At 32.2% G+C, this 27,930-nt stretch overlaps 3 protein-coding genes across 3 annotated transcripts in view; 2 read left to right on the top strand and 1 right to left on the bottom strand.

Moving 5' to 3' along the window:
- Window positions 1–7,470, top strand: part of LOC111050465 (serine-rich adhesin for platelets) — a 67,107-nt gene extending 59,637 nt beyond the window's left edge. Inside the window, exon 8 of the mRNA XM_022336802.2 lies at window positions 4,910–7,470. Within this exon, the coding sequence (XP_022192494.2) occupies window positions 4,910–5,067 (158 nt within the window). The 3' untranslated portion in view covers window positions 5,068–7,470. The remainder of the gene's footprint in view (window positions 1–4,909) is intronic.
- Window positions 7,471–8,541: 1,071 nt separating this feature from the next.
- Window positions 8,542–11,253, bottom strand: LOC111050238 (NADH dehydrogenase [ubiquinone] 1 alpha subcomplex subunit 2). Its single transcript, XM_022336532.2, has 3 exons — window positions 10,873–11,253; window positions 10,089–10,195; window positions 8,542–8,702 (listed from the first exon to the last, which is right to left on the bottom strand). Exons 1-3 carry the CDS (start codon window positions 10,962–10,964, stop codon window positions 8,620–8,622), a joined length of 282 nt encoding a protein of 93 aa, XP_022192224.1. The 5' UTR covers window positions 10,965–11,253; the 3' UTR covers window positions 8,542–8,619.
- A 3-nt stretch (window positions 11,254–11,256) lies between these two features.
- Window positions 11,257–27,250, top strand: LOC111050386 (dnaJ homolog subfamily C member 3). The gene is made up of 11 exons (XM_039440203.1): window positions 11,257–11,474; window positions 12,119–12,232; window positions 13,211–13,335; window positions 13,732–13,806; window positions 14,728–14,868; window positions 17,265–17,446; window positions 17,831–17,981; window positions 20,152–20,344; window positions 21,183–21,351; window positions 22,366–22,478; window positions 23,417–27,250. The coding sequence occupies exons 1-11, from the start codon at window positions 11,396–11,398 to the stop codon at window positions 23,551–23,553; spliced, it is 1,479 nt and encodes a 492-aa protein (XP_039296137.1). The 5' UTR covers window positions 11,257–11,395; the 3' UTR covers window positions 23,554–27,250.
- Window positions 27,251–27,930: the final 680 nt, after the last annotated feature.

Raw genomic sequence — 27,930 nt, 5'->3', positions numbered from 1 at the left:
TCTGACCTTCAAATCACTGCCAGTGCGACACGAATCGTCAACTCATGCTTTTTTCACACGGATATGGAAAATTCATCCCGAAATCCGTTAAGTCGATTCTTACTCGATTCGCCGTAACATGCTCAACTGATAAAATACTTAGGCCAAAATTTGAGTAGCCTACGGTACGAACCTATCGACAATAGATTTTAGGGACGGTTTCCGAGTTCGGGAATCGGCTAAGTTCTATACTCTATACAGCTGGAGTCAGAGAATTGGCTTTTCGAAATGGGGCGTAGTCCACGTTTAAATTAAATTTCGAAAAACTATAGTGATATCCACGTTATAATGGCAGTGTTTGATTAGCAATAGTATTGCTATCCTTGTCTATCATTAAACAAAGCGGATAGCGCTACAGTATCTCATTCTCACTTTGCTCTGTTGCCAGATCGTCTTTTAACAATAATGTAGAATAAAATATAATTAACAAAGAAAATATTTGATCCTAGTAATGAAATTATGTTAAAAAACTATGTTATGGAATTATACCTATTCATTATGAAGTTATTGAAAAATATAGTCTAATTTCTTGCTTAATAAAATATAATTGATCATTTTAAACGAGAATGAACCGTCAATATTACATCAATAAACCTGTATCAGCTACCGTCTATAGAAGGCATTGACAAGACAGAGGATCTGCAACGTTGCTCTCCTATCTTTCTCCACTGCCAATATAACGTGGACCTCACTATAGAAAATTGAACACAAAATAAAATAAAGGGAAAATAGTGTAAAGTTTCATCTATCTTGTATTATTTAGGAATGTTTCATTTCTTCAATGAAAAACATTTCCAATTATAGAAATGAGAAAATAAAGATTATCATAAAAACTACGACTATCGTATTATCCGTTTTAGAAAGCCAATTTTCTCACTCCAGCTGTTTAAAGTCTAGAACTTAGCTAAATCCCGAGCTCGGAAACCAACCCTTAATCATGTCAGAGGCCCTGAAATTGATCAGGTGCAACCTGAAAACTCTGACAACCAACCTGAGCCAGCCAAATCAAACATTTATTTCAAAAGAGTTCACATAAAAGTTTTTAAAAGTTTCATCACATAAAATTACTACCTAGTACCCTTTTCTAGTGTCTCAGAGAAAATAAAAAGGGTACTACAGTTTGCAGCATAATAGGTTAGTTTTCAAGCAAAATAAATTCACAATTTAACAAGTCACAGTTTGCAAGCAAACTAAATTCACAAGTTAGTAATTTACTACGGTAATTGAAATTTGAGGCACTTCTTGATCTTCTGTGCTTATACTTTTTCACATACTAATGTTAGAGGAAGACAGAATATATTTACGCACAGATGTGTGCCTTGCAAGCTATGAGCCGTAAGCCCACCTTGTATGGGACTCTCTTATCATGATGAGTTGAGAGCCCACTCATGTAGGAAGCGAGTTTTGATACAATTCAATTCAATTCAGTTTATTTCCAAAAAACATAATACACGAATAAGAAATACAATATACAACATATTTTGGAATCCCTACTAGACTAGATACAGTGAGTTTTCGGTATTGGCTCTTCAATACTGAAATTTTAATACAGTACGAAGCTTCAAACTCTATTTATTCGCATTTCAACTTGCATTTGAATATAGTGTTGCGATTTAATATATTACTCAGTACCTGAAACCGATTGAAAACCAATAAAAACACTCTACGTGGTCTACATAAAAAACTGAGCATGAAATACTTTTGCCACTTAGAGTGTTTGCTACTTAAGTTATGCTGAAATATTTTCATTTTCAAACGTCTACCTGTTATTTAACACTCACAGTACTGTAAAATATTCATTAGCTTACGTATACTTGGAATTTTTCTCATACAAATAAAATATGAAATTAAAAAAGAATAGAAGAATGAAAATTGATTTGTGTATTATGAATAATGTAAATAAAATAGAGAGCCGAGAGCAAACAAAAAACATCGCACTAATAAGTGTAGCCTACTGCTTCATACAATATTGGCAAAACATTTTTGAAGATTGCATCTTCCATCTTCCTACAATTCACTGCATTTATACTAGAGTAGGTAATAATTGTAGAAGTCTCGATGTAACTTCCTTTTCCAATCTTCTACATTTCCCCCTCACAGTATATTTAACACTCTAATTATAGCAGAAATTATCTTTCAAAGTTATGAGCCGAACCGTAGTTAACTATTTAACAATCAAATTTTCTGAATAACTTTATTCACCTGGTGTGAAAGCACCAGTTGTTTATATAGGTAGGTTTTAATAGTGTTCTGAAATTGACTGAAAGATGGCAATACTGATAAAATGAGAATTGCAACTTCCTTTGTCTGCTCCAACACGAGATATTATAATAAAACAGCTCGCATTTTTATACGAGAAAATAAAATAAAGATTCAGTCTTTTCACGAATCTGAAATGAAAATTTATGTGATAAGATTTTGTGCTTTGTTTTCAAGTATACGATACTGTCATACTGAAAAAGACTGAGAAAAAGACTAAGTAATTGAAAAAATTGATTTTTTTTTAATAATTTATAATTAAAAATTGACCAAGAGAATGATAAAGACTAAGAAATTGTCAAAAACCACAGATTTATTGATACTTAGAAAGACCGGTTTCGGTTATTACACCATTGTCAATCTCTGATAAACTAGTTTATCGAGGTTAACTAGGAGTTTTCATTCAATATGAATAATTACCACAATATCAACTTCTCAACTACACAAATACTGCCATACAGCTATTTTCCAATCGTTAATGTTTTCAGTTTTTTGTTCTTAGCAGCTCTATTCCATTGTGAAATCAGATGAAAAAGTTTTGGTTTTTGGACTACTTATTGCTACTGTTTTATTATTCGGCAAAAATTATAATTAGGCCTACCGTTCCGTATTAATTTATTCCTATTCAAACTGAATTAATTGTTCAGTTAGCCCTCCTAGTTTCCTTCTGAGGATTTGGATCTAAATAGTAATTTTCTACATTCCTTCTCATTATGACCTTCACTAAAGATTAATTTCCTCTCATTGTTGTTGACTAAAGGTGTTAAATACTATTCAGGTCTGTTGAATCTGAGCAGAATTTGACCAATTGTTTCTAGAATACAAAAGCTATTTGTTTTGTATACCGTACTGTTAATCATAATTTGGAGATTTGGACAAATATACTACTGCTTATTCAATAATACCCTACTTTATATATGTAGCCTGCTATTCCACCTGTATATATCTATTTACTTCTATCGTACCATCAATTTACTCTCATCTGATTAATTTATTTCAGTAAGTCTCTGATTCATTTTTTGTAGAGTTAGTGGGAAGGATATTTTTAATATTCTATCCGAAGAATGGACATTGATATGTCCAAAGCTCCACCAATTTATGTAGATGCATAACAATATACTTATCTATAGTTATTATATTACAAATTGCTTTTTCATATCATATACAGTTCAATAATTATTTTCTTAGTCTATATTATGTAAATTCATCTATAATTTTGATGTATTGTAAGCTATTGTATAAAAATGTATAAGCCAGTATATATTGTAATCTACATAAATAAAGTACTCAATTAATTAATCAATCAATTCATTTCTATATTACTCAGTCCACTCTTTCTAATAATATACTGTACGGTACAGTAACACAATATGAGTTACAATGTCAGTATGAGTATTGACTTCTTACTGTCCAGAAGTCAAGTGTCGTTATTCAAGTACCAATTTATTATCTCTACTGTTTCAGAAATGGATAAGCTACTATTGAAAAACAATGACTTCCAGTCTTATTTCGGCTAATTAAAATTGTTTTTGGATTATGGCATAGAATAAATTAGTTTCTGCGTGGATGCATAATGCAATGAATATTCATCGAATTCTAATAAAATTCATTTGTATATTGAAAAATGCCAGAAACTCATAATGGTTTGATAGTTTTAAGCATCCTGCACACTGGGACAATAGTAGCATCCACTAGTGACCGTCGTCAGTAGTGGAAAACCCCACACACAGGGACATTAGCAGCGTCTGAACCACTTCTCACGGGGACAACAAACGAAATTTCAGTAGCAGTCACCAAGTGTTAATTTGTTGATCTACTTACCTCAGTTACATGCAATGCTCAGCCTTGTACTAAAAATCACCCAGCCCATCTCAAAATTGTACATAAAAATATAATCCATTTTTTAAATTATTCTTTGCTCAAAGAATTTTACTAGAAACCAGTCTTGTCTTCAATAAATAATTACCGGTATATAAATAAAGCCTAGGATACTAGTAATTCTATAAAAAACTGTCAATTTGTTCTGGAATAATTATATAATAGAATCATTTAGTTATTAATTATAATACTTACTATTTATAGAATATGGACTACCGTAAAATTATTCAATTTTAGAAATGGAACGTTGTTAATGGAAGTATTGAATTGCATTGAATGTAATTAATAGATTCGTTTTTGAACTATTGTTAGACTGTAGTGTCGTCATAATAGTTCAAAAACGAATTATTAACTCGCAGTTTGTCAAGGATAGCAATAAAATAGATGAGTAATTAAAGGTACTTACATTTTTATTTTTATTTCTATTCAAGAGTATAGCCCTAACGGAAAAAGATAATGTAGGTAATTAATTATTGCATTTTTGAATGTTTATTCGATGTTTGCTCCGAAACTAAAATATCATCGAAAGTAGCCTATAATTTGATTGTAAACTGAACAACCCAAAAAGTATAGTGCTTTTTAATTCTCTAATAATTTTGTAAAGTTTTTGTGTTGTTTTTTGAAAAGTAAAAAGTGTTTTATTATGATATATGGGAAGGGTACCATATTTTTTTATTATTCTATCTTGTTTTACAAATGTTTGGCAATTTTAACAGCCGTTTATTTGTTACAGGGATAGACGCTTCACCATCGCAAGTACAGCACCAGGTGTTAGCCATGCATCCGTTCATCTTCTTCGTGGTGGACACTGAGACTAAAGTCGCCCTCGTTTCAGGCACCATGGTCGATCCCACCCTATGGGCACAGCAACAACAACATCCTGGTTACTGAATAGCCTATCACTCATTTTATAGGAAAACTGGACAAGAATGGATTCTCAATAACCTTCAGGTTGAATAGGTCTTATGAAATACCATAACTCGATTGTCATAACAAGTCTGATCCATCCTCAAGGCTGGTCATACACCGATTAGTCAAGACAAGACTAGTCAGGTTTAGTCACAATACTTCACATAGTTGCTTATGGAGGCATGTCTAATTGCAATGACTAATCAGTGTGTGTTGCGTCATAAGAAACTATGTGAAGTATTGTGACTAAACGTGACTAATCTTGTCTTGAGTAATCGGTGTGTGACCAGCCTAAAAGGCCATCGAGTTAATTTCATAAAATGAAGAAAACATAACCTATTTTCTGAACTATTTTAATGAATCAAAATTCGGGGGAGGAACAGCTTTGGGCTGTGTCTGTAGATCCTCTACAAAATGATTTAAAAAGATAATTGTGTATCACTGAATCAATATAGAATAAAGTTCATTTGACACTAGAATAACGACTTTCAGACTATATTAAATATAAAATATGAAATATTTACTCACTGACTGAGTAAATGAATACTTCCAATTGATATAGTCCAATGTAGCTACAATATATTAGGTACCTTGATAATATAGTCTACAAGTCGTCATTCTAGTGTCAAAACTTGATGAAGCATAATATATAAACGAAATATTTCAAACGAAAATTCAAATTAAATACTGCCAAAACCACCACGAAGACTTTTGCCACTGCAAATATTGTCAACAGGGAGAACAGCTATAGTGTGATTGTGTGGTTACCAACAGACCCACGTTTTATTATAGTCCCATCCTACAGTTACGGGTTGTTTTCTAGGACCACCCCACTAAAGATGGAGATTCTATAAATAAAAATATAAATCTGAGTATAAATCAGATTTATATTTATATTCAAAAATAGACCTAAAGAGAAAAAAGACAATTCAGATTCTAATTTGATAAAAGCTAACCAACATAGACGAATAAGTATCCATATATCTTACAGAGGTAGCTAGCTTCTTAGTATATTATCTTTCCTCTATGTACCTTCTATCAAAAAAATATTGTTGTCAATATTATTTACAGTAATAGAAGTCTTCGGAGTGGTTGACAGCATTTAATTTGGATTTTTGTCCAATAATTATTATTCATTGGCATTTAATTAATGCAACCTCTCATCAATTTCCATCTCAATATACAGTGTTCTGAAAAAAGGTGCTCATAAGTCATTCCTCACGTCCTGACTTATGGGCACCTTTTTTCAGAATACTCTGTATAAAGGATAGATTTTCATTGTAATATCTAGAGCTTGTAAATTAAGAAGTCCTACTATAGGAGAAATAGGTACCACTTTATGCCTTGTATGCTGCAAATTCAAAATACTTTAAAACCATCAGGCTCCTGTTAAATTAAGAAACCAGTGATTTCATGAGTGATATTATACCTTCCTTCCACTCCTCCTCATCGGTTCCATTCAAATTCTTTTTTTTTTTGTGTAGAAGTGTTTTTTACTAACCATGAACTAGCTAGATTCAATTTTCAACTTCCGAACGTTCTACTCTCTCTCATATTATAAAACCCAAGCAAAAAATTGTAGTTTCTTATAAGTAAATGATGTTCTCCAATTAAGTACTCCATTGAAGCCGACACATATTCAAACAACATATGAATAAAGAGGAGAAACCACTGTACATTATGTTATAGATCAGTTCTTATAAAATCACTTCACTTTCATGGGCTATTTTATGAAAATTAATAAAAACATGTAGTATCCTTTTTATTTAAAAAAGTTGAAATGTTTCAAAGTTTTAAAATGTTTTAAATAAAAATGGTACTACATGTTTTTATAAATCAGTTCTTATATGTACTTTTCCAATTTCAAGTCTCGTATTGCAGTAGGACACCAATAAGACACCAGAAGTGAGGCCGACGCTCCCTTACTCCGGTGTCCTATCAGGCGTTAGTTCATATGGCGCTTATCAGACTGGAATACCAGTCGAGACATATGATTGGTAACCGTTCAGAGATGATTCTGAAACTGATAAGAATAGGTACATTCTGACGCAGTGGAAAATAAACCAATTCACGTTGAAGCTCAATCAATTCAAATACATTTTGGAAATGGAGCTTAACCATGATGTCAATTTTAATTGAAGATGTACTCTAATGTAGCGGATATGATGTGGATTTCTCATCATGATTGAATTAAAAAAAAAAGTGATTCAATATAATTTGTCGTCTGACATCAGCAACGTCAGATACTTCAACTGTACCGATTGCAATCAAATAATAAAATATGCATTTACAGTGATACATTTTTATTAATGTTTCATGATTTCAATTACACTATCGACAGCCACCTTACTATTGTAATTTTGTTGAATAAAGATGTATTTTTCCATATAAATTGTTGATTAATACCTTGAAAACTATGTTGTGCATATAAAAAAATCTTGCTCAATACCGGTAATTATTTTAATGATTTCAAGTATTTGAGGAATGCTTGATATTTGTTTGAAATATTTTCAACTCTTCTAATTTATTCATTATCTCTACTGGCGAGACCATATTGGGCGTTTTCAGACGAGGAGGCAGGCGGAAGCTATCCTATTGGTTGATTATCAGTTGATTGGGTTGGCGTTCGAGAATCGGCTGATAATCAGCCAATCGGAGAGCTTCCTGCCCTGCCGACTCGTTTGAAAACGCCTTATACAGTCTGCCTCAATATAAGTGTACAAATTACACTAAAATTCAATTGTCATTCATGAATAAGAGACCTTGAAGAGCTTGACAGCTTCATGAAGTATAGGCCCAATGTACTCAGATAGAGTACCTTTATCTATCTTAGTACCTTGATAGACCTACTCTCAATAAAGATATCAACCAAATTAGCATTAGTATTTTAAATTTTCATTGAAAGTTCCTCATCTGAGAAAAACAGCACTCTCACTCTAAAAGTTGGTTCTATTATAATATGTACTCAACATGCCCGGGAATGAGTTTACAGTACTCGCATGGAATTCCAGACACGGTGAGCCTCATCTGGGAACTATTATGCTTGTTCGGTAAACACTCACTTCCTAGCCTTGTTGCGTAATATACTAATTTATGTCTACTATGTGGGAGCCTTTTTCAAATGTATAGTACTTCTTATGAAAAAACTAAAATTTATATTGTAATCCATGGACTTTTTATATACTCTAGAATAGAGAAGACTGAAGGCATAACCACCTCTATTAGAGGTGGCTATGCTGAAGGTCGTCACCCGCCCAGCTACGTGTAGCTATGAATGCACGGCTTCGAAAGACGTAGCCGTTCTATCTCCTAATATTAAAGCTACCCTACACTAGAGTGAATGGGACAGATTGCGTAGCGTGGATTAACATTTAAAAGGCTGGACGGCTACGTATTCCTAGCTAAACGTAGCTGGGTGTGTTATGACTTTGAGGATTGAAAATAGAAATTGATGAATGTAACTGAAGAGATTTATTACTATTTTCAACACATTATTCTATGTACAAATTAAAGTAAGCTATAATGAATAGATCTCTATTTTGCAAGTTTTTCAAGTTCTTTGTAGACATTCTCGGCTTCCAGTCCTTTGATAGAGATGCTGCTCTCTTTGCCTTGTTCTGGAAAAAATTGAAAAATATAAATAGAGGAGTAGTAGGCCTAATAATAAATTTCAATACATTTGATCATGTGAAAGAGATGAGATTGTTATAAGAAGCAAAGAGAATGTGAAGTAGCTAGAGAAAAGATAAAAATAATGAATTGGCAAGAGGAACTGAATATTCAAGCATAGGAAGGAATCAAATACACATTGAAAGTGGAAATATAAATAATAATCACAGAAGTGTGATATTGAATAACAAGTTGGTTCCATAAAAATGAAAATATCAACAAAATGTTCAAAGACACAAATTAACTTACAAACTTTAGAGAAATGCGTTTAAAGGCATTGATACAAAGAATAAGGTGGTATGACAGTTTAACAGAAAAAAATTTTCTGGAGTGAGTATGCAATTATAATATTTGTATGGCTTATTGGTGGGAATCCCTTATGATTCTTGCCTTAAAAAAACAAAATAGGTCGAATAGTGAAGTGGTCAGATTGATTGTCTGAGGATAATGCATAACGAATTGTAAGAAAAAAAGAGAAGGTACAGTCATCCCTTTTCACGCCACTGCAATTTCAACCTTTTTTCGTGACTGAATCAAGATAAATATATATTTATATAATAGATTCATATCGCAAATAAATTATTTATGTGCCAGCAATTTATATCGTGAAAAGGTAAGAAATTGTTGCTATAATTAAATTTTTGATTGAGGTTTTTATCTTCCAATCACAACTCAGGTGTAGATACTTTTTCAAAATTGGATATCTTCTCTAAAATAATATTGAATATGATGAATTTTTTGCTCAACATATTTTCTCAGTGTGTTAGAATCTTACTTTTCCATTCTTGTTGATTGGTAAACCAAATGATTTGATTGATAAAAACAAATAATATAATAATTATAATGAAGTATTTTGATAGGGCTACTTGAACGTTTAATTATAGAAAACCACTAGTACCATTTTTTTTACCACCTGCCAGAGCCGATGGGGGCGCGTCCGGTGAACATCTTCAAGTCCTCCTTGTTTAAGTGGCTAATTGAAATAAGTTTATATAATATCAGTGACTTATTTAATGAAAATACTTGTGATCTGTGACACTGCCATCATGATCAAGTAAAGTGAGGTCTGTTTGACAAGTGATTTTTATTTCTCATGCTGAAATATACCGACTGACGCGATCTATCCAGGAATGTCCTGGTCTTTGATGGAGATATTGGATATTATATAAAAATATAACAAGAGTACTAGTAATTTTCTATACGACTAATCATTTGTGATGAAATATGTACTCACTCACCTGATACCTTTATATCCAATAAAAATTTGCTCTCCTGAGCAGAGAGAAAAAACATAAAGAATACTGAACAGAGAGAGTGAATAATTTTCAACTTACCATATCTTGCCCATAACCTTGGTTGTACTCCACTACATTCCCTGATCAGGAATGGAAGAGTGGGGTTCACTTTCTTGAGCGGAACGTAGAACTTTGACACAAAGTCCCTGAAAAATTATAAAAAAGTCTTAAAATACTGCAGTACAGTTCTTTTAATGCCGCAACCATATGTTGGAACAATGAAGGCCAATGACGACCAGCGCGCAGCGCCAGTGTGTGGATGGGGGGTTTGAGAGCGGTAGCCTTCATTGAGTTACCAAGCTGTAGACTCGGCATAACATAGCGTAATATAACTTAATAGTTACAGTTACTGTACCGGTAGTGACAAAACAGACCAATAAAAAGATAGCCAACATATTTATGATTAGACAAGTACCTATAGTCTCGTCTAATCATATAGATAAACCCAATTTCTAAAGTTGAAAATTTTTACGCAATGCCAAGAAGGAATACAGTAATTACTTATTTGATTTGTATTTATATATGTTGAGTTTTGTTAGTTATTGATAGTGCACAAGAACAATAACTTACTATTTAAAACATTGATAGGAGATTGGAGTACAGTTTCTCTAATTGTATGGTTTAACGCAACTATCAAACGCACAACCTCTAGTCAAAAATAAATTAATAACTTTTTCCGTTGTATTCTCAAAAAAGTAATTCTTCACAACTCTAATAACATAAGAAATGAGAATTTGAACCCTTGAGTTGATAAATGAATGATGTAGACCTATCACATCCATAAAAGGAATTATTACATTCAACATCAATAAATAATTGTTACCTTGCTCCTTGGCTTTCAGCTCCTGTTTGACATAAGTGCAGTCTGATTTCTTTAATTCTAGGTGCAAATTTAATTACATTTTTAGATGCCATTTTAAAATGTTTAACCTCAATCAATGTTATTTTTCTGAGTTTTCAGACTGTATTTTGTTTGAAGGTCATGTGCCATTAGAGTCAGCTGTTTATTCCAGTTGTCTGCAATAAAATTTCACTTCTCTCATCAAAATTTCCAAAAATAAAAGATAAATATTGAAAGTTCAATTGATTGTTTTCTTATGGTAAAATAATTTTATACTTAATAGTTGATTGAATTAATTGATGAGTTCTTCCAAAAATGGCAATCATTACAACGTTGGCAGACGCTTCATGCAGAGATAAACACAGATGGACGAAATTACCCAATCAGAGAACACCACGAACGGTATGGAGTCGGTATGATATCAGTGGAAAATTAGTTTTCTTAGTTTATTGTAAAATTCTAACATAAACCTGTGTGATCTAGTCTTTCCTTATAAAATTTAGTTATGGAATATTTCCAGGCATCAAATTGGAAAATTTATTCGACATGGATGTTTCTTATTTCATTCGATGTCGTGCTGCAAGGTAACATAACCTAAATTTTCGGAATTAATATTCAAAAAAATTTCTTAATAATTTAGTGCAAATTGACAACCTATTATATGCCCCTGCAAAGTGCCCCCTAAAGTGCCCCCTGCATAAGTTAAAGTAAAGGCTAATAATTTATATTATAAAAATTTTATTTTTGTTTTGCTAAAATCATTGTTATTTTGTTTCAAAGAAACAAAATGTATTCGTAACCTATGAAAGGTTCACAGAACCGTTTGACTTTTAACTGATTCTGTTTAACTTTTATGACTAAACAAAGGTATTATTCATTTATTTTCCAATGCAGAAATGATAAAAGTCCACGTAGAGTGCATACTAAATTGCACCGGCTATTATACATGAATGTAAATCAAGTTTAATATGGCACATCTCCATCATCCTCAATCAATCATTGCAACCATTAAACCCAAAGTTAAAAACTTATTAATCCACAAAGCTTAATAATCATAAACGTAGTATTATGACTAGAACGTGACAAAAATGAGCATGTAAAGTAAAATTGGATGCGCTTGGTCTTTGATTGATTTGTCGTCAAAAAGTTGACTTTCTCCATTTATGCTAATTTTTTCTGTAGAAAAATATTTAAATCTTGTAATTTTAATGCTTAATTTATGTTCTAGGTAGTGACGGGTCTCTTTCAAAAGCAGAAATTGAAAATCACCTTGAATTAGGAAGAGATCTTTTAGCTAAGGGTAGATTACAAGATGCCTTGTCACATTATCATGCAGCTGTGGGTAAGTGTTATCATAATCAATTCTTTTACCAACAAATATGTATATGGTAGAGCACACTCAGATGAATACTTGAAAATTTCAACTAAATAGTATGCAATCTATGTACAAGCAATTACTGAGATTACCTGACGTCTTCCTTGAAAAATGGAGAAGAATTCCAGACTCATTAGTGTAATTCCAATTTGTCACATAAAACCGCAATAACAGCACATAATTTGACACGTCAGAAAAAATTTTTCTTGCAGCTCATCATACTGAGTCATACTTGGATGTATGACGTCTTAGGTATTATCCCTAGTATTAACCGACTATCTGAATCCCAAATAATTACATTACAGAATAAATAGATTTAATATTAACATAAAACATTGCCTATTACTCGTTCAACAAATTTTATAGGTTTTAGTTGCTTTTACATCAAAGACTTAGGTACTACTATCAAAGCTAAAATATTATCAAACTAATTGATGATTATTTAGTAAGTATGATTATTTCAATGATGCAAACATATTATTCAACTATTTAATAACTATGATTACTCTATTAGATATTATTGAATAAGCTATATAATTAAATGTTGTTAATATCGGACGACGGAAGAAGTGAAAAAAGTAAAAGTAAAGCTTCAACTTTTTTAGGCAATATTGTGTAGGCCTATTACAAATTATATTTTTGACATGATCAAAATCAAAATTTTGTATTCACAATTCAACCAAATTTCTATTTAAATGTGTTGAAATCGTTCAATATAATATAAAGAACTGAATATTGAATGCGTTAACAAGCTTCCAAAGTGTACAACTACTAGTTTTAAAAACTTGCCAGTCTTCGTCTCTTGGTGGTTAGTCTTGAAGAGGTTTGAATGTATGGAATATAGGCCTTTCAGCTATAAAATATATAATATGAAATAAGAGCTTTTTCCTCGCCTATATTCACAAACAACAAAACAATTCAAATGTTGTATGATTAATGTTGCAGAAGGAGATCCAAACAACTACTTAACATATTTCAAGCGAGGAACTATCTATTTAGCATTAGGAAAAGCCAGACTAGCAATATCGGATCTGAACAGAGTTCTGGAACTGAAACCTGACTTCACAGCTGTAAGTACAATTACTAATTTTCAGAAAATTATTGACATTTTTGAAAAAGTTCCATTTTTCAATGGAAGAAATAGTATTGGCCTTACGTCGCGCGTCATACTGCTTATATCTTCTGTTTGTAAACATATACCAACGAACTAATTTTAATGTACAACAGTTGATGCTGGTTTCTTCTTCAAGATGTACAAATAAATACCTAGTATAAAAATATAGGCATACTCCAAGCTCGGTCCAGTGGATCCTAAAATTGAGTTAATTGTTCAAGTAATTACTTATCAATCTATTATTATTAAATTAATGTATTATTTTATAAGAAAATTTCTATAATTAATTTTTAAATTTCAATCTATTTAATTCAAACTGAATTCAAAGATTATTTTATGATTTATTTTTCAGGCAAGGTTACAAAGAGCCAATACATTATTGAAGCAAGGTCAGCTCAATGAAGCAAAGCAGGAATTCGAAAATGTTGTAAGTTTTGAAAATTTATATTTCAAGAATCTTCTGTCATCAATCATAATTTTGTTCTCTCTACTGATCTGTTGTACAAATATTTGTCACACTGTGTAGTAAATATTCAAAATAGGTATTCCCTAAAATGGAAATGGAAATTTCATTTCAATTTCATGTCTCAAGCTACATAATTTTAAAATTTGGAATAGAATACACTCCTCATAGAATTTTACATACATCGTTTTCATATTGATTGTTTGCATTATCGAAAGTTGCTTTGTCTCAACCATTTTATATTTTGAAAATAAATATTTATTTATTCACATTACAATATGAGGGCACCAGGAAGAAGTACTTCCCATAATAGCCCTCTTGACACAACCAAAAATTACAATTCTAATATAATAATAGTATAACATACTATAGTAAAGTCTAATCTAATATAGAAAATTTACGAAATTAAAGAAAGATAGAAACCACAATATTTTTTAAACTGAAATTGAAAATAAAAAAGAGGAACATGATGATGATGATGATGATGATGATGATAAGTATAAATTAGTAAGAAAAAAAACAAGATCATGATGTCAATATCTTAAATCAACAATTAAAGATGAGAACGGGAAGTATGATGATGATGATAATGACGATAACGATGATGATGATCATCATCATCATGATGACAACGACGACTATGTTGATGAGTGTAAATTAAAAAGAAAAATTAGAACAAGAAAAAAAAAGAATTGAAAGAACAAGAACATGTCAATATACCAATGGACAGAAAGCAAGACAACAACAGCTAAAAATAGATTACTACTGTAATAATATTGTAATTGTTAAAATAAATATCTTCATTTTATGCTAATTCATTCATATTTGAATGATGTTATTGTATTCTGTTAATTTTTACAAGGTTTTCTCTAATGATTTTTCCAGTTGAAACTTCAAGATAATGAAGAAGCTCACAATGGGTTTAGGATGGCCGATCAATTGCAAAATGATTATGATAATGCTCAATTTTTAATGAAAGGAGGAAGTTTCGGGGACGCCATTGAAGTATTGAATCCAATAATTGAGGTGAGTCTTCCATAGTATTCTACACTATTTCGATTTTTCTACATTTTTCCTCTCATACAACTTCATCGTGCTTTACAATCAGCTCATTTGTATACTCATTGTACATATCTATTGGATTAAAAGGTAATCCATTTTTTTTGATGTCCAATTGTCCATGATTCAAATAAATTTGATTCCACAATGTTCCAATAATGCAAAAATTGTCCTTCCGCACTAACAACAAAATAAAACCTTGAGTGGATGTCACTCGCTTGTAATTAAAATTGTGATTATGTAGATAGCATGATAGATAAATCAGCGATAGGCACGGAAACAAAAAACTCTGACAAATTGGTGAAGCGGTTCATGCAGCATGTGTTTCAAAATGGTAACGTGAATTTGACTACAATATTACAACAACACCGTACTTTACAATAAAATGTAATTAACTTGAATATGACGAAACCGCTTCATGTCATTGTATTCTAAATATTCAATAATTCTTATAACTGAAACTCCATTTGGAAAGGTGACCGCTTGAGCCAACTCCTCTGAATATAATTAATGAGGCCACAAGTCTAAAGCTCATGTGGACATCACCCTCAGCAAAATAAAACTTCTAAATAATTATATTTTCTAAATATTGCATTGTTTAATGAAGTATTTTAAAAAGTCTACTTGAATGTTTAATTATAGAAAATTATCAGTACCCTTTTGTTATATTTTAATATACTAGTAGCTCTGTGAACAGTAGATCTCACGCAGTTTTCTCATCCACAAGTATCTGATTTCACCTGTTCTAGTTGATTCACAATTCACAGTTGAATCATAATTTAATCTTAAAAACTGTTTTTTGTTTTCTCCAAGATCAAAAACTCCCATAATATGTCACTAAATTCAGTTCACGTTTGAATTTGTATCAATTTGTACCACGTATGATGATTTATCCAGTTTCGTGATAATCTTCCCATCTGATAAAAATATTTCTCAACTATTTTTAAATTAATATTTTTCAATCAAGAATATTATAATTTCTCCGGCATTATTCAGTTCATTTAATATTTTTTTTATTTTCAATCAGCTATTATATTTGGGTTTTTAAATGTGAGAATATCAATAAAAAATATTGAAACCCAACCCTATAGAAATAGACACGGCCAGACATCTGTGTAATGCGTGCAATGAATAATCCACTTGTCAGCTGATTGATTATGAATAATTCTATAGTCTGATTGATCCTATCATCAAAGTAGATTATATATTATTATATAGTGATATCAGAGTATGGAGGAATTCCTTTTCTTTTCATATTATCCTTAAAATGTAAAATTTCAAAAAACCTTGTGTATACATCGACGCGCAGTTGAAAAAGGAATATTTCTGCCAAATCTCATCGAATTCTATCAACGCATTTGGCCGTAATCGCGTTACATACAGACAGACAAAAGCAAATCGAGTTGAAACATAGACCTCACTACGTTCGGTCAATAACACGACTAGTTTCGAGCACTTATGCCTTGTCATAAAAATGTAACAAAAGGGTACCTACTAGTAATTTTCTTCATAATTGCATTGTTTGTTTGCTCCATCTACTAAATAAATAACACTCACAAGTATTACAATATTGTAGAATTCATTGATGTAGGTTGAGGAAACATAATAATGTTGTTTGCTTCATGAGATTAAATACTTTTTTCTACAACAAAAAATTGCTCCCGAGCCAAGATGAGAGTTACAGTCCAAAAGGGGAAAAAGTTTTTTATTTGAGTCAATGTATTAATCTCATATTGTAGAATTCATTAATGCAGTTGGACGAAAAATGTTGTTTGCTTTGCGGGTTCAAGTCTTTTCTACATCACAAAACTGTTTCCAACCCAAGATGTGACAATAATTTTTTCCAACTGAGAATAAAGTTCCACTTTTAGTCTCCAGATACATAATTCACAATTATTGTATCATTAAATTGAAATAAAAAATTTGTTTTGTGCATCTAGAGACGTAAGTGAAACTTTTTCAACTTTGATATAATGTGTGTTAGTCTCTAGATACACGAATCACAACTCTTCTATCATTAAATTTGAAAGGAAAAAATCGTTTCGTGCTTCTATAGTGAAGTCCACGTTATAATGACAGTATTTGATTAACTTTGATGCTGCTATCCTTGTCTATCATTCGACAAAGCAGATAGTACTATCCTTTTCTAGCTCAGCAAAGATGCCAAATCTGGTTTTGACAATGTATAAATATAATTAAGGCAGAGCGCAGGCAACACTGGTGTTCTATCTTTATCCACTGCCATTATAACGTGGACTTCACTATAGAGACAAATGTGCAACTTTTTTAACGTTGAAATAATATGTTTGATTGGAAGAAATTGATTTAGTTTTACATAAATGAATGTTGTGTTTGTTCTCTAGTCATGTCCATGGTCGTCGCAGCTTCGAGAGTTGCGCTCACACTGCCATCTGTCGTCGGGAAACACGATGGCCGCCATTTGGGACCTCAAGTCCACCACCAAACTCCAACCCGACAACACTGCCGGATATTATAAACTTTCCATGCTGCACTATCAGCTGGGAGAGTATCAGGACTCGTTGAGGTGCGTAACCAAATAGTAGCAAGTAGTAAAAGTAAGTAAGTAGTAAAAGTAAGTAAGTAGTTTTAATATTTAGAATCAACTTTTGAAATTGGATCGGAGCTTGAATAACAAATACATACTATAGAAGGCGGTAGAAAATCATAGGTGACAACAATGCTCTCCTATGAAATCTTACTATAGATGTGAGCCAGTTCACTAGAAATTACATTCATCTACTCCTAGCATTGTACAAATCAATGTATGTTCATATTCTACTGTCTTAGTGTAGTTCTTTTTGTTAAAATATGTAATATTCTTTAATTAATTTATTCATTCACAGGAATACATAATCAAGTTGAAGATATTCTATTCAAAAATTAATTTGTTATACTATTTATATTTCAGAGAAGTCCGAGAGTGCCTTAAACTAGACCCAGAACACAGCGACTGTTTTCCACATTATAAGAAAGTGAAGAAAATTGAAAAATTCCTCACCGACTGCCAGACTGCCTTAGAAAACAAGGAATATTCTGATTGTGTCGATTCAGCAAATAAGGTAAATGTTTCAATTTGTAATTCCCTTTCCTATGTTTTACGAAAACTGGAGAACACTGGAGATCAATGAACTCATAACACATATTCTTTAAACCATTCTATAGATCAAGTTTGTTGGCCAACGAATTTGACTCACTCCTTTGTCCTTTTTGAGAAAATAATAGGAAAACATAGGAAGTTCATATGAATGAAGGAAACGATCTCCATTGGGCAGACCCTACCTCACCAGTTAAATTTGCTTGTCTGTAAGAGGTATTAATGCATTATTTTTCCTTAGTAATGACATGATTTGAGACTCATGAGAATAATTTCAAATTATTTAATCTATAAAATAATACAGTTCAGTTTGATATTTTGAAAGATGCATATGGAAATTATTTGTTAATTTCGTAGTGAAATTATAAGCAATGACCTTAAAGATATATAGACCCACATGCCTATGCCTTCCCAATGATAGCTCTTACTTGAAATTGAAGGCCGCCATTGGGGTATTTTAGCACGAGATATTATATCTATATATTTTTTAATATTATAGATTACAATGGCATTGGTATGTAATAATCTTATTGGTTGCCCCCTCAATGGCCGATTTCAATTCCAAGTACGACACTAGCGCTGCATGTGAGTCTATGCATCTTTAAGGTCTTTGATTATAAGTATCATATATAAAAGATGGTTTTAGTTCTGTGTGAATTATTGAGTAGTGTGTCTTGTGCTGTATAAATTGTGAATGTCACAAGTTAAATATTTTTCCTTATCGTGAGTGCCAAACTCCTGTTGTTTTTCTTATTCAACTCAAAATCTAGTTTCATAGAAAGACTGAGGCCCAAATTGAAATGCTAGCAATCTATTAGAACCTGTGCATTTGAATGAACAAATCCACGATGTAAGCTCCTAACCAATCAAGGATTCAAGAGATTTGAAAGCGGTAGAATTTAAGTAAATATTGTAGAAGAGAAGAAGCCCTCCCTTTCAGTTACACTGTATTATAGAAGTTGAGAACAACAAAAATTATCTGTTGTATTCAAATAATTATAGTTAATACCTAACAATCAATCAATCAATTCATTTATTTCACAAACAAACATAATACAGAATAAAAAAGAAAGATATAAAAATGTGAAATAAAAGTGGACAACCCTAGGCATAAGCCCGATTGGGGTGTACTACTCATAATAAAACAACTAAAAATACTGAGAGGAGTAAGGCCGCTCCGCTCTATAAATAAACTTGGCATAATAAATTAAAATACTTTTTTCTGCTAAACATCCGATTTTTTATATTACGATATCTTGTAAGACTGCTCTTGTATGATGTGTCCTTGGTAATGATTCTATTTGAGATGTTGCGGTTTATCGGGAGACCTATATATCGATATCTACAGTCCGGGACCTGTGGCTTTACCTATCGGCGGAGGGTCACTAGACCACGGTATATAGAAGAAGACGGTAGGTGTCACGCGCATGTTTGTGCTAAATTTCAGGTGTAGCTGACGTCATTTTATGTCCAATCAACTGTTTTTAACAACAATAAGTTTCAATTGACAATAGGTGTTAAAAACCTTGTTTGGTGGCGATGACGCAATCTAGCTGGCTGGCCACTGCGCACACATTACGTGGCCCCTACCGTTTTCATCTAAATACCGTGCACTAGACTACAATACTACCCGTTCAAAACATCCAACATTTTTGAAGAAGTATCTTTCCATAAGCAACAGATGCTCTTTTGTATCTTCTCAAAAGCAACGTGTTGCATTCGAAAAGATACATAAGTAGCTTTAATGTATCTTTCCATAAGCAACAGATGCACTTTTGTATCTTCTCAAAAGCAACGTGTTGCATCCGAAAACAAGGTGCTTTTTTGAGTTAGCACAACACAGCCTATCAGCTGACATCTTTGTGTGTAGGGAGCTTCCTCTATCTAGGGATCTAGGGTCTCTGAAGCCTGATGGTTTTTGTGAATGTTTTTACTCTGCGAACCATACCATGCCTATATGCCGTTTCAAAGTCACCGAGGCAAAGCTACGGTACCCGTTCTGTAAATACTGTGTGTTCTTGGCAATGATTTGAGATAATATGATGTTGGAATTTGTTGTTTTTTCGTTGTCAGGTTCTTGCCTCAGTTGTTTAATGATGTGTTGTTGGCAATGATATGTGATTGTTGTGTGCCAGGTGTTGAAGAACGAGCCGGACGTGGCAATGATCAGATACGCGGCGTTGGTCCAGCTTTGCCAGTGCCACCTGCACAACAACGAGGCCGGCAAAAGTGTGAAGGCCTGTGGCGAGGCCCTCGCCATCAACAAGGAGCCGGCCGTTCTCTGCGACCGCGCCGAAGCCTACATCAAGAACGACATGTACGACGAAGGTCAGCCACCATCATACATTTTAAATAAAAAATATTGCTGTATCTACTCTTCAATTGACTCTACTACTCATCTATGAATGATAATAACTTTAATAGAGAATTCATTATGAATGAGAATAATGATAGGGAATACTCCTTTGAATCAGGGTTCAACATCATTGAGATTTTATTTAGTAACAAGAGTCAACAATAATACTTTTTCTGTCCGATGGTTGAATTTGACAAAATTTACAGAAAACTGAATCTTAGAGGTTTTTGAGGCACCTTTAGGAAAGATGAGGCTTAAAGTCTGCTACAAATATAATAATTAATCAGTAATCATGATAATATTAATAATAATAATAAACAGTTATTCCTCCAGTTAAGCTTATGAATTAAGCTGCATAAGCAGGAAACTTATGAATTAGAGCGATCGTATAATTGATGATTATAGAAATAACTAGTACCTTTTATAAACTTTTTACATAAACACTACTAATTCAACAAAATTCATCCATTTTTGACACTTGAAAATGGCATGAGTGGTGTAACTAGTACTGTTTTTGTAAAAAAGTTTAAAAAGGATGCTACCTTAGTTATTCCTATAATAATCAAACAATTCATTTAGCCATATTAAAATACTCTATTCGATGTTATTTTTCTCAATGTTATTATGTTATTTTTCTCGATCAATCCAATAAATCCTTTGATCTTATGTTTACCTTTCTATAATTATTTTTAATTCTGTGTACTCAAAAATACATTTTATCATATATTGTTTACAGTTATCAACGTTGTTCGAGTGATTTTTCAATTAAAATGTTATCATAATTATTGAAATAATGCGTTTGGTTTGCAGCAATAAAAGACTACCACGATGCCTTAGATATCAATGACTCATTCAAGAGGGCGAAGGAGGGAATTGTGAGGGCGCAGAAGCTGCGAAAACAAACTGAAAAGAGAGACTACTATAAAATTTTGGGCGTGAAAAAGACTGCCACCAAAAAGGAAATCGTCAAAGCTTACAGGTTTGTGTTCAACGGAAATAAAATTAAAATCATTAAAATTAAACTATAAAATTGAAAATAAAATTAAATTAAAACTTATGAAGTGATGAACATAACCTATTTTTGGACAATTCCTATCCAAATTTGGGAAAGGAACAGTTTGGGCTTTAAGCCCATTCCTTTTCCAATCATTCATAATTGAGAAGAATATTGTATCTATCAGTAAATCATTCAGTACCCTTAAACCAGTTACACACCCATCGAATTATGGACGTACGATTCTTTGCCGTCCTTCTAAATTCTATTAGATTAAACAGATGATGTCAAGCAGTTTATGTTTGTCAGGTTCCGTTTAATCTGGTAGATTTCATAAGGATGGCAAAAACTTTTACGTCCAAAAATCGATGTTTGTGTAACTGTAAATCTAGGTGGTAGTGGTGTAACTGTCTTTTCATATTTTATAAAAATCTATGTGTGTATAACTGTGAGTTTACTGTAAATCTAGATAGTAGTGGTGTGACTTTTCATATTTTCTTTTAATGTATAGCATGTTATGTCATGAGTGTCATTATAAAATCCAAAAAGAGAAAGTGAATATTGTATTCAACTTTTTTAAGAGCACAGAGAGTTCTTAGTTGGGATTCAGGTTTTGGCACGTGTTTGCTGGACGTTAACGATCGAGAGCTTGATCGACCAATCACCTTCAAATAGAATTTTTACACATATTCTTGGATCCTTCATACAAATAGAGTTTTTTGGCCAATAGAACTAAAATTTGATGAAATGTAGGTTATGTAAATATTATTTCTTTTACGATTTCACTTTTCACTGAAACTTCATGCACTGCAATTTTGAATTTCGATGCTATAAATGACTAAAAACACCAATATTCTAGGAAAGATTAGGAAATATTTAATTACAATCTATTTCTATAAATATTTCTACAATCTGATACTACATTGTAGTCGAAGTATTGCGTAGCCTCTCTATTCATTTATCAAGTTATTATTTATATTTTTTGTGCTTCTTTTTCAGAAAAGCAGCTCAAACGTGGCACCCGGACAATTTCCAGGAGGGCGATGAAAAGAAAAAAGCCGAAAAAATGTTTATTGACATTGCCGCTGCCAAAGAGGTCTTAACAGACGAAGGTATCTATTTTCAGTTTCTCCATCAAATATACACATATATTAAATTCATTCATAATATCTATAAATAAATTAGTGTAATATACTACAATGGCCTGGTTGCACAAACGTCCGTTAAATTTCAACAGTGATATCTATAAATACATTAGTATAATATTATAATAGCCCGGTTGCACAAAAGTCTGTTGAATTTCAAAATTAACGGGATAGAACTCCACGAGAACTAATTAGAGAATGCTTCTCTGATTGGTTCTCGTGGCATTTGATCACCCTCAAAATTTGATAGACTTGTGCAACTAGGCCTATAATTATCTATAAAGTAAATATAGGAAGAAATGAAATAAATTCATTTAATCCCAAATATTATTACCAAGAGAACCAAGAGAAAAAAGTTGACATGATGCCTATCTCTAGTCCCAAGTAGGTCTATTAAGCCTATAAAAAGTCTACAATAAGGTCTATTGGTAAAAAAGGCTTTGTGTTGTGGTGCATTAAGTGAGTTTGTCTACATTCTTGGGTCCGGTTGCACGAAAGACAGTTACATTTTTAGCCTGATTAATATCACGAGAACCAGTCAGAAGACTTTTCTGAAAAGAAAGCTTCTCTGATTGGTTCTCATAAAATTGATTACAATTAAAATTTAAACGGTTTTTTGCAACCGGCACTTCTAGTTCCTACCATTTTCTGTTTCTAATCTTGATAATCTAAAACAGCTATCCTACTGTATCCATTCAAAAAATTATGTTACGAAGAATGGATACATGCTAGTGTACATGCACTTTTTGAAGAGAATACACAATACGATATAAGACACTATACGTCATTTTGTGTTACTTTTTGCGAAAAGAATCATTAATTTAATGGATTTATTCAAATTGCTGATTCTCTAATAATTTCTTACTGATTTTTCGAAATTTGATGATTTTACTCCTTTTCTACAGAAAAGAGGAAAAAATTCGACATGGGCGACGATCCACTAGATCCGGAATCTCCAGAAATGCACGGCGATTTCAATCCGTTCCAGCAGTTCCATCAGTTCCACGGCAGTCCCTTCCAGTTCAAGTTCCAATTTAACTGATAACTCTACAACTGTTCAGCGCATCATGTCGAAAATTGCGAGAAAAACTTCAGTCCACCGAACAGGCTGTAAGGCATGTGTGATCTTCTAAAGTGATAAAGCTTCGTCCCCAAGTGATAAGGCTTCGAAATTGAACGTGAATTATTGTTTGATAGTGAAATTTAACGTGAATTATCGTTTTGGGGCTCATCGTGAAATTGAACGTAAATTATTATTTGTGGTTGATCTATATCACCATGCTACGGTGATATAGGGCCGTACTTATATATATATTTGAATAGCGAAACACAAATGATTCTAGTAGTCAGAATCGTTGAACTGACTAATAAATTATACTTTCCTATAGTGAGGTCTACGTTATAATGACAGTATTTGATCAACTTTGGTTTTGCTATCCTTGTCTATCATTCGACAAAGCCGGTGGTACTATCCTTTTCCAGGTCCACAACGATGCCAAGTATGTTTTTGACAGTGTAGAAATATAATTAAGTAATGCAGAGAATCGACATCGCTATTCTTCTATCTTTATCCACTGCCATTATAACGTGGACCTCACTCTACCAAATTATATTGATAGGAAACTAAATCGTGCTTGGCAGAAATAGTTTTTAGGAATCGTTTATAAATACGGCCTTTAGTCTTCTTCTATGCAGCGTGAAACGACCTGGTGAAATTTTTGAGGGGAATTGATGTGTTGATGTGATGTATTGTTGAATAGTTTCGTCCAAAACTTGGGGGGTTAAAGTGAAATTTTGACTTAGTTCTTTCCAGAAAATTGATTATTAAAATTTGTATGATGTGAAATTTACATACAAAAGCATCTGAAAGTTTACTGGAGATTGAGTTGTTTAGGGTCTGGTAGTTTTTTTTAATGCAATGCTATTTCCTTGATCTTACGCTCAATCGTGCTTGGCCTAGAAATTCCTAAGAAAGTATCGTTTATAACTCCAACCCTAAGATTAGAGCACCAATATGCACTTATGAATCAATATCATCTAATATAGTGAAGGCCCAAGCGTTAGTGACCCATGAGGTTCTGTAACCTAAGCTTTAAGACGGGTAGTAACGTTTTGTTCATTCTGTATTTATCACTTACCAAATTATATTTCTATTCATAAGATAAAAATGTAAAATTATTTAATTAATGCAAAATATTCCCGGGAAAATTTATCGGTATTTTCTACTTAAAAAATTGAACTGAATATGAAAATGGAGATGTTTAGGCTAGACCGTAGGCTATTATCTCAAAAATTGAGATAAGCTACGTGCAATCGGTTCCCCCGTTGGAACGGTGTCTGCTTGATGTCAGCTCCGCTAATAGACATTCATGAGCCGCAACTTCACTTCCCTGTGGTTCGGAAGCTACCTAAAACTGTAGGTATCCCTCCATCATCCCTCCCCCTTTCATTACCCACGCACAAGTCTACGACTCATTTGGCCATCATCAGCTAATGGTAATTACTTTGAATTATTTTAGATCAAGGAAGTAGCATTGGATCGTGAAGCGGTTCAAATTCATAATTTTTCTTCATTTTCGCTAAAACAATTACTATTGACATGATTTATTTGAAAATATTATCAGACTGGACATTGGATACGAGCATTTATAAACCGAAAAAGTGCTGTGTCATATTTATTTTTCTGCAAAGACAAGATCTCAGATTTTTTGACTTTATTTCTTCTGTGGTGTTATTAGACGTTTTCCTTTAAAAATAACTATTGTTTGTTGAATTTATTTGAAGTATTTTCGAGTGACAAACATTAATACGGACTTCCCAAGTTACTAATAGCAGTAGTATATTGGTTACAATAAATTAGTATACTGTAACGTATACTTGAAGAACTGTGTGTGCTAAGTAATCAAAATGTTGGACATGTGTTGAGGACAATATTCACATATGATCTTTTACAGTGTTGCCATTTAATATGAGGAAATTATTAAGAAAGTGTTGGACTTGACAAATTACCATCAATTTGTAATATTTGAGGCTAATGACATAGATTAAACAATCTATGTTTATCTATATAATTTAGATTGTTCATTCTATGTTAATGATTATGTGAGCCAACTTCCATGTAAATAGAGTACATAGAAAATAAATTTTATTTTTTATTCAAATTTACAAAAGACAGTGTTTTGGCCATTGATTATTCTTACTATAATACTTCATAATAGTACACTTCTAAAAGTTTCCCTAATTATTTATTTTAAGTATTTTCAGATATGGTTTCTATAGTTTATTTCTAAAAGTATACTTTCAAAGTACATTTTTTTATTTTGTATCAGTTTGGGAATATTTTTGAAAAGATAGTATATCCAGGGCACAATGGTTCTTGGGGTTTAAATGGGCTTGTTCAATGGAAACCGTTTTTGGGTTGCCTTTTTTTGTTGGAAATTTAATTTTGAAATTATTATTTGTTTTCAATGTTAAGCTATGAAGTATCTTCATTATCTTTTAGTTTTTAAGTTTTAAAAACTAAAAAATAGGAAAAAAGATTACTTCTTTAACATGTGTTACATACGTTGACCCGGTTGCACTAAAGCCGGTTAAATTTTAACCGTGATTAATTTTACGGTAACCAATCAGAGAATTCCTTTTTGATAAGACGGCTTATCTGATTGGTTCTCGTGGAATTAATCACGATTAAAATTTAACCGGCTATTATGCGATCGGCTTCTAGACTCTCACTATAGTCTTTCAGTTAGGCATTAATATTAAATCTCAATAGAGTTTACAATACTTTATAAAATTTGTAGCAATCAGTTGTTAGTGCATTCCACACCTAGAACATTACATTGCTTAGTCCAATAATAATTATATGTTGGGTACTTTCTAAAATATCCCCAGGAAAACAAATAATCGCTATCTATTCATTTAGAAATCTGAAGATTATTCAATTGGCACCAACATTTTTCAAAGTACCTATGAAAAATGTAACTAATATAATAAATTAATTACAATCAACCAGTTTGGGGAAAAAGTGGAAGATTATTGTACAGTAACGAGGTGTTGTGCAAAAGTAATCATGTTCTAAATAAAAAAAGGTTCTAAAACATATAAACATATTTATCTTGTTGTACACATTCATAGTTCTTTCTAAAAACTTTCGTCCATGTTAATCTAGATAAAAATTTAGTTTCAGATGTGGACTGTGTACTGAATTTACTTTGAAATGTGTAGCCTACTGTTCATATATTATAAAACAACCTTTTTGAAAAATATATTGTTCAATAGAATCCACATATATTGTGCATAAATTATACAGTAAGTTGTTTCAAAATGACCTTTCTCTTATAGTCACAAAACTCAACATTATCTATCTTATTCGTTGAAGTAACATATTTTGTGAATATGGATTCTGTCGCATAGCACCTCAAATGTATTGTAAAATGTAAATACCAAAAACATCGTAAAATATATAAGACTCATGTATCTTGCAATAATTTATGCTGATCATTCTACAAATACTTGTATTATATTTTATATACAAATGTTGGGAATCCGTTATAGTTAGTGTAAATACTACAGGATAAAATATAGTGTAACGTTTGTTAATATACTATTAAGATGAAAGATTGTATTAGAATATTGGCACATTTACTGTAAATAAAATCGACAGTACTGTGGGCATTTTTTTCCTAGATGCCTTTTCAATCAAGTCACAAAAATTTGAATTAAAACAAGCTTGGATTTTATTTGTGTTGTCTTTTTCGTGATAAATATTTTCAAAACAATAAAACATTGTTTGGAAAATAATTTATCATATTACTATCCTCAACATAAAATACAAATATTATTCTCTCAATTTATGAAAGAATGAATTCTTTGTCATTTAAATGTCATACTTGAAAAAGTGGAAGATTGACTCTTTTATGAAGTCAACCATCCAAAGTAATGAAAACTTAATGTTATCAAAACTTTTGATAATATTGTAGACAACAAACCCGACATGCAACAGTATTTCTTATAAATTTTTGCAGCCCAGGTGATATCAACACATAGATCAATTTGAATTGATCTATTGACACATAAATCAATTTGGTAGAATTTTCTGCTGAGTAAATGTTAGCGCCGTGCAACAAAAGAATAGGCAACCCGCAATACTGATAAATTTTGCAATACCTCTTTTATGATTCTGCTGCCCTGGTAGGATTTTAGTGATTCTAAGTTTTTGTACCAGGGAGTCAGAACTCATAAAGAGGTAGCTGAGTGCAACAAACGGATAGGCAACCCGCAATACTGATAAATCTAGTGTACCTCTTACATGATTCTGCTGCCCTGGTAGCATTTCAGTGGTTCAAACTTCTTGTACCAGGGAGTCTACAGGAGGTAGGCGTCTGGGTTTTCTAATATGAAATTAGCCCCTACAGCAGGA

The sequence above is a fragment of the Nilaparvata lugens genome, chromosome 13 (assembly GCF_014356525.2).
Source record: "Nilaparvata lugens isolate BPH chromosome 13, ASM1435652v1, whole genome shotgun sequence".
Classification (NCBI taxonomy): domain Eukaryota; kingdom Metazoa; phylum Arthropoda; class Insecta; order Hemiptera; family Delphacidae; genus Nilaparvata; species Nilaparvata lugens.
The sequence above is the reverse complement of the archived record's forward strand: the minus strand, read 5'-3'. Positions and strand labels throughout refer to the sequence as shown.

Excerpts from the sequence above, each read along its gene's own strand:
- LOC111050238 (XM_022336532.2), bottom strand. The coding sequence starts at position 10,964 with ATGGCATCTAAAAATGTAATTAAATTTGCACCTAGAATTAAAGAAATC. Across the intron at positions 10,196-10,872 it reads GCTGAAAGCCAAGGAGCAAG|GGACTTTGTGTCAAAGTTCT; the intron begins GTAACAATTATT and ends ATAATTTTTCAG. Across the intron at positions 8,703-10,088 it reads AAGGTTATGGGCAAGATATG|AACAAGGCAAAGAGAGCAGC; the intron begins GTAAGTTGAAAA and ends AATTTTTTCCAG.
- LOC111050386 (XM_039440203.1), top strand. The coding sequence starts at position 11,396 with ATGGAATATTTCCAGGCATCAAATTGGAAAATTTATTCGACATGGATG. Across the intron at positions 13,336-13,731 it reads TGAAACCTGACTTCACAGCT|GCAAGGTTACAAAGAGCCAA; the intron begins GTAAGTACAATT and ends TTTATTTTTCAG. Across the intron at positions 21,352-22,365 it reads GAAATCGTCAAAGCTTACAG|AAAAGCAGCTCAAACGTGGC; the intron begins GTTTGTGTTCAA and ends CTTCTTTTTCAG.